This window comes from Conger conger, chromosome 2, assembly GCF_963514075.1.
Source record: "Conger conger chromosome 2, fConCon1.1, whole genome shotgun sequence".
In the NCBI taxonomy this organism is placed as follows: Eukaryota; Metazoa; Chordata; class Actinopteri; order Anguilliformes; family Congridae; genus Conger; species Conger conger.
This window is the reverse complement of record NC_083761.1, coordinates 6689279-6696778: the sequence shown is the minus strand read 5'-3', so window position 1 is coordinate 6696778 and position 7500 is coordinate 6689279. Positions and strand designations below refer to the sequence as shown.

At 49.2% G+C, this 7500-nt stretch overlaps 1 protein-coding gene across 4 annotated transcripts in view; it reads left to right on the top strand.

Moving 5' to 3' along the window:
- LOC133122890 (kinesin light chain 1-like) overlaps positions 1-7500 on the top strand; it is a 63585-nt gene that overhangs the window by 16896 nt on the left and 39189 nt on the right. For all 4 annotated transcript variants that reach the window (XM_061233152.1, XM_061233150.1, XM_061233154.1 and 1 more), the window contains exon 2: positions 7429-7500. This exon is cut by the window's right edge and continues 195 nt beyond it. In XM_061233152.1, coding sequence (XP_061089136.1) covers positions 7447-7500 — 54 coding nt within the window. In that variant the 5' untranslated portion in view covers positions 7429-7446. The remainder of the gene's footprint in view (positions 1-7428) is intronic.

The following is a 7500-nucleotide window of genomic DNA, read 5'->3' as shown; positions in this document are numbered from 1 at the left end:
TGTCATGGCGATGGTTCTGTGTGGCTTCTATGAGCTGCGTCAGGGGAAGGGGAGAAACGGTGGGAGAGAAAAAAACTATTTCCGCACCCGAAGTTGTGGAGAGGCGATCCTCTGCTGTGGGGGGGTGGGGTGGGAGGGGGGTGCAGGTGCATTAGAATGCTAGCGTCAGGCGCTGTGTGTCTTCATGCAATTTTAATGCTCCGTTCCTTCTGCATGGGGCAGGGGGTCGGCCTGTGAAAGCCCCCACCCCCCTTTTATTGATTCTGTCATCTCTCATTGCGGAACCCCCCCCTCACACACATACATGCACATCACCCCCCCCTCCCCCTCTCCAATTTCCAGTTATTTCAGGGCTGCTACAGGCAGGACCTGTCATGTCTGTGAAGGGCTTTAATTGGAGATCTTGCGGTGTGATCCATGGGGTCTCCGAGTCCTAATGGCCCAAATAGGAGCCCCCCTCTGTGACTGGGGTTCAATTTCCCGCCCTGGCACCTCCACCCACCCCTCCATCCATTAATCTCTTCCTCCTTCCATCCATCCATCTATTCATCCATCCATATCCACATAATGTAAAACTGACCCAAAACCAGACATGGTCGAAATACATATGAAATACTTGAACTCTTCAAGTGTCAAATAAAATTTGTCAACTCTCCTGTTGACCGCTCTGTTAGATTCTGATTAATAAAAGTCTACAATTATATGAAAAAAATAGTGGTACTGGTGAAAATATATGGCTTTCCAATTATTTATTTTTTTACATATATTTTTTTTTTTTACTGGGTTGAATTATTTAACATAGTTATTAGATGCAGGTCAGCGCTCCATGTTAATATGACTCCTCCTCTGTCTGATGTACTTCGCTGTCTGCTGAAGGTGGCCATTTTCCCTCAAGAGATGGCATCCATCTCTCAGACGTTATGTTCTCCTGCGGTAGTGGAGATCTCACTGTAGGGGCCCGTTCTCATCATGTTCTCCTGCGGTAATGGGGACGGCCTGTAGCGTAGTGGTTAAGGTAAATGACTGGGACACGCAAGGTCGGTGGTTCTAATCCCAGTGTGGCCACAATAAGATTCGCACACGCGTTGGGCCCCTGAGCAAGGCCCTTAACCCTGCATTGCTCCAGGAGAGGATTGTCTCCTGCTTAGTCTGATAGGTAATGGAGATCTCGCTGTAACAGCCCGTTCTGATTATGCTCTCCTGCTGTAATGGAGATCTCTCTGTAAGGGCCCGTTCTGTGCCCTGTGCGCTGACCAAGGCAAGAATATCGGGGGCGGAAAATGACAAAGAAAGGAACACAGAAATGAAAGCCCAGATGAAAGAACCAGCGTAATGTATAACTCACCTGTACGGGCGGAAAGAGTACAGACTGTTCTCTCTCCTCACTGCGCTTTCCGTCATTCTTATGATTCGTTCTGACATCATCTAAATTACCCAGCATGCCCTCTGCCCGAAATAGCCAATATCTGTTGCCGTGTGGCGTGCAACACGCCGTGTTATCCGAAGTAATTTCATTTGAAATGTCTGTTCTGCTGAAAATGTGTTTTTTTTATTATTTATTATTATTATTATTATTATTATTATTGAAAAATATCCTACACACCAGGGATACTCAATCTCACCCAGAAAGGGTGTGGGGGCAGGCTTTTGTTCCAACCAGGCGGTTACACACACCTGACTCTACTAATCAAGGTCCGAAGCAAAGACCCTAGTGGATTAGTAGAATCAGGTGTGTAACTACTTGGTCGGAACAAACACCTGCACCCACACCAGCCCCTTCTGGGTAAGATTGAGTATCCCTGCTATCCATTATACACTAGGCCTTTGCATGTAAATGTCTGTATAAAAACACAATTCTAGCAATAGAAAGGGGTGTCCTAAACAGTGGAAATACACATTTGTAATTGTGTTAATCTCTGTCAGGGTTGTATGCTACTTAAGCCGTTATGACTAAGCCGCTTGGAGTGAATTAAAGGCACAAAGTGCCTGAAATCTCCGTGGGTGTGTGACACAAATGAACTCAAGTCAGGTTTCTGTCTTGTGATGCACCTTTACCCTCTCTGCGTGTGGGAGGAGACTTCTGGGATACCTCCTTACCCCATCACACGCACACACAGACAGACACACACAAGACAGACACACACACAATCTTGGGTTTTTGTGAGCGATGATTGGTTAGTTACGGAGCAGGTTGGGTTTCTGCGACAGATGATTGGTCGGTTATGAAGCAGATTGGGTTTCTGTGAGAGATGATAGGTTACTTATGAGACGTCACCAGCCGGTTCCGTTGTTACCATGGCGCTGGGAGTCCTGCCCCGTACGAATGCAAGCACAGGCGCTGGGTTCAGAGAGAGGCGTTTATCATGTGAGATCCCCGCCATGTCTCCATCTGTCCCCCTGAAATTTCCCCAGTCCTGCTCCCCACCTCCTCCTCTCCCCAAAACCACAGAGCCAGCCCTTCGGTGACGGGGGGTCGTGTGGCAGATATAGGCTCCTCCTGGGTATTCTTCCACTTCTTTACCGCCTGTATTTTTTTTTTTTAGTGCAGAAGCTGCTAATTAATTATTAAACTGGAGCCCGGCGAGAATCTTAAGTCCGCTGTAAATTACTCTTTGATAAGAGACCTGTCTGTCACAGAACCTCCTCAGGGTTAGCACTGGAGCGAATGAGCTTCTCTGTCTCTTTCTCTGTCTCACACTCTGTCTCTTGCGCACACACTCACACACACACACACACGCACACAGTCTCATGCATGCACACACACTCTCTCACGCACTCAGTTTCACAGTCGCTCACACACTCTCACACACTCACAGTCTCTCACAGTCACACTCACACACATACACGCACACACACACACACACCATCTTACTCACACACACTCACACACACTCGCAGTCTCACAGTGACACTCTCTCTCTCAGACACACACATTGTGAATAATCTAATGCAATCTGGCACTCTGTATCAATGCCACTCTGCTGCGGCAGAAATGGGCGGAGTCTCCACAGGCCCCTTTGGGAGGCCGATTTATACCGATCAAAACTCAGGCTCTAAGAAAAAAAACAAAAAAAACCTTCTCCGGCTCATCTCCACAGAGGATCCGCTTTAGTTCTTTATGGGGCCCTCTATCATAGCTGTGAAGCATCAAAGCTCCGTTTTGCCAGACAGAGAACCCTTGAACTAGACTGGGTTCTTTTATCGATTCACAGCGTTTCTTTTGCAACCATTTTTTTTCTGAAGGGTTCAGTAAGGCTTGCTGCAGGATAGTCCGCGCTCCGCACCCCGGACAGAGCCGTACCGGGCAAACGACGTCCCCACCCCAGCGAGTGTGACCGCAACATCGCTGAGGCACTGAGCCTTAATACGCCCCGAAGCTACAACCGTAAAAGCATCATAAACTCATCCGGCTAACGCTAGGATACAGCCGTAAAGCGTGTTGCGGCCGGGCCAAAGCAAAGGCAATATAAATTCTGCAATTCAGAGGCGCAGCTGGAAGATGCCTTGATGTTCCTTTGGCCCTCTCTCAAGGGCCAGCTGTAGAAACAGGCACCTGTATGGTGTTTCCCTGCAAGCAGTTACATGTCTTATACACTTTTTATCACTTCCAAAAAGGCAGAATATTATATTATGAATCTGTAAACTACATGTAAAAAGGGCGGGATGTACGCTAATTTTGCTGGTGGTGAAGAGGTCTGAGCTACCCAAAATTAAGGTTCTTTCCTTCCCTCGGTGAAGCCTGGAAGGCTTTTCGAACCAGTGAACTAATGGATTGACAGATTAGCAAACTCGCTATCTCCATAACAAAGCTGCCGATACAGATTTGATCAGAAAACTGCCTGAGGAAAAAGGTATGTTCGCGTCGTCTGCGGTCGGGTGAGCTGAACCCCCTGGCCGAGCTGGTCTCAGGGGCAGCAGCCGTGTCCCTGGCGTCAGTGAGGGGATGAGAGAGTCACTGGCCAAATAAAGAGGGGCGTTCTGCTCAGCGTCACGCGGGTACCTGCCTCTGAAGCGCTTTCCTCCGTCCCGGAGTACAGGCTGGTGCCCCGTCTAAATGCCAGCGCTTTCATCGCCCCGCGCTAACGTAAATACGGGTCTGTCAGCCGCGCGGAGACCGGACCGGTTCCTGACGGGAGACTCGGGGTAGACACGGCGTAGACACGCACGTCTCCGTCTTCTCCCTCTCTCGTGTCTTTTCGCCGCGGTGTCAACGCGAACGGGATTCTGACAGCGTTGACGGTTATCGTTTCGGTCGTGGCTTGTCACGTCGGCTTCCGGACCGGGGGCTTGCCGGTTGCCACGGCGATGAAAGACAGCGCTCCGTTCCTGTCTGCGTTTTAAAGTCACTTTAAAAGCTCAGAGCTGACCCCCCCCCTCCCCCCCCCGCCTTCTCCCACACAACCACAAAGCACCATTTAAGGACTTTGAAGTCTTTACCCGGCTCTAAATGTTCTGTGATGCGTTAAGTAGTTATTGGGGAATTTAACATAGGCTAGCTTAAAGAAGCTTACACCCGCAGGAAAAAAAAAGAAAAGAAAAAGTTATTAGTTTCCTTTAGAGAACCCATTTTAGTTCTTTATTTTGAGGGCACGCCTGCCATAGAGGAACCCTGTTCCATGGAGACAGTGTGCAGGTTTCCATTCTAACCTATCACCTCACCCGCTGATTTAATTAAATAACACACCTCCAACCAGAGAGGGGGAAACTAATTAGTGAAAGCCGCTGGTGTAGTGGCACATGATTGGGTACCCCCTACTCCCCTACGGAGACGCTCCGGGGCCTTTTGGGACCCCCTTTCTTCTGAGAGAGTATACCAGGGGTGCACAACTCCAGTCCTGGCGGGCCGGTTTCTATTCCAACCAATTACCTTCATTTATTTTTCAGACAGCTCAATAAATTATGTTTGGTTCACTCCTGTACTCCTGCGCAGTACAATCTTTAGAATATACTCGCAGTCTGCAGCTGTAGCTGGTGCATATACAAATGTCTGCTCAAGACACTATTTGGCTAATTTAAATAATTAAGAGCAGAAGTCGGCACGAAATCCTGAAGCGTATCGGCCCTTGCTGTGCACCCCCTGGTGTGCACGTGCTGAATTATATTTGGGTTCGCTAATGCGGCAAAGCAAAATTCTTCCAGAAGTGGCTCCTTCCGAGGGGATGTTTGCTGATGGCTGACTCCCCGCTCAAGGGGCCCAGAGTTTCCTGTCTGTGGGCACTCGGCTCTCCGGCTGTGTGGGGCTGTGTGGGGCTGTGTGGGGCTGTGTGGGGCTGTGTGGGGCTGTGTGGGGCTGTGTGGGGCTGTGTGGATGTTTGTGTCGAGGGGGCAGACGGAGTGCCAAGCGGGCGCCGACGCGCTCGCTAAACGCCTCCTTCGCGGCCCGTTTAAAAGCCGAGCGCAGAATGCGGGGAGACGGATCTTTCCGGAAGCTGCAGCTGTGCTCGGCGGTCGGAGGGGTGCGTGTCGTTCCCGGGCGGAGCAGCTGTTCGTCAGCAGCCCTCGGGTTCTCCTCGCTGCGTTCCGCTCCGTCCCAGCTGTCTCCGGAGTCACGGTTACGAGGCTCTGCCAGCGCTCCCCGTGTCTGCCCCGGGACGTCCCGCAGCTCAGCCCAAAATGGCCGTACGGGACGCCCTTTGTGCTTCATGTCCCTGTCAGACTTGGGTCAACTGATAATAATAATAATTTGTTGTTTAGCTGACACTTACTGACATAGCGACTTACATTTGACTAAGCAGGAGAGAACCCCCCCTGTAGCAATGTGGGGTTAAGGGCTTGGCTCAAGGGCCCAACAGCTGTGCAGATCTTGACTTGGCTACACCAGGACTTGCATCACCAACCTTCCGGTTCCCAGTCAAATACCTTAGCCACTCGTGTTTTTGAGCTTGTCTCGTGTACTGGAACCTATGAAATACTCTTAATAAGTGCTAACCCTGCCTTCTGGTCCTCTTGGTTGGCTCAATTGCACCAGGCAAAGATCAATCCAGTGTGAAAAAAGTAATAGAATCAAAAACAATCCTGTGTTTGACCCAGGTCTGGTCCCTAATTGCGGCAAGTTTTATCTGCCGATGGGTTACTGTTGACACACACCTAGAATAACAAAGCACATGGCCGCTAACCCGAAACTGCTAGATGGAGCTATTGTAAATATTGCCACCAATCTGGTTTCCTATAGGGTCTCCATGCAACACGAATGCAAGTAATTTGATAAAATAACAGCGGCCATTATATAAAATCTTAATATTACTTAATAATACAATACTATCAATGGCCCTGTTTATTTGCATTGTTAATCCTTTTCTTGCATGTGGGCTGTTTGTGTCCCTGCTCTGTGCTGTATTCTGGGCCCTAGGGCCTTTCACAAAGCAGGATTACTGAGTTAGCAGGATTACTGAGTTAGCTGGATAACTGCACTGAGTAAAATCTGGAAGAACTCTTTTTTTACTTCAGAAAACTTTCAGTTAACCTCGAACTGCAGATTGTCATTCTCCTGTTGTTGTGTTGCTGTGTGTGTGTGTGTGTGTGTGTGTGTGTGTGTGTGTGTGTGTGTGTGTGTGTGTGTTTGCCGTGCTGTTTTTGTGTGTGTGTCCCAGGTGCAACACCACCTCTTCTGTAGTCTTGCTTCGAAAAACCCTCTGATTGGCTGCGGTTTTTCTATTGTAGTCTATTTCTGTCTGCGGGTATCCAAGGAACAGCCCGGAATAATGATCCGTGCATCCGAGGATCCCTGAAGCATATTCATCTACGAGAGCTCCACACAGGAGGAAACTGCTGTCACCTTATCGCAATCTTTTTCAAGTTAAAAAACGAAGAGACTCCCCTCCTGCTGATTTCAGAGAGACTTACTGCATGTATACATGACACACCTGCACCCCCTCACCTCTTTATAGTAGCGTGTGTCTTTTTATCCCCACCTCTAAATTAAGTATTTTATGAACTTTGCTCGTTAACTTCATCCTCAACTTCTGCAGTTGTACTTGTGGGCGGATGTCAAGTGACTGATTGGTAGAGGCTTATTTGGTATACTTGGATAGTATGCTGACTGTGTTTGTTCCATTTGATTTTGTAATCTCCTCCTGAGAATATATTTCTGCCATAGGTTTTTCCAATCTTTCCCTGTTTAAGACTGAAGTCACTACAATGATCATCAGCGTTACTCTGTTGGCAGTTACCAGTTGGCAGTTCAGGATTGGTGGAGCGCCTCTGTGTTTCCAACCAATAGGGTGATGCTGTGACCGTTCTATCCTTGTTTTAGTCCCGGCCAGGGCCACCGTCAGGGGAAATTGTCAGATCTTTTTCGGGGGCCCAACTGTCAAATTGTGTCCCGAGCCCTCAGAATCAAGATGGCAGCCCGGGTCACGGGAAGCCGGGACGTGTGAATCGAACCTCTGACCTCCCCTAACCCTCTCCGGTACGCTCCTGTCGTTCCAGGTTCCCCTCCGCTAGAAGATGTCCACCATGGTGTACCCGCGGGAGGAGCGGCTGGAGAAGCTGACCCAGGAG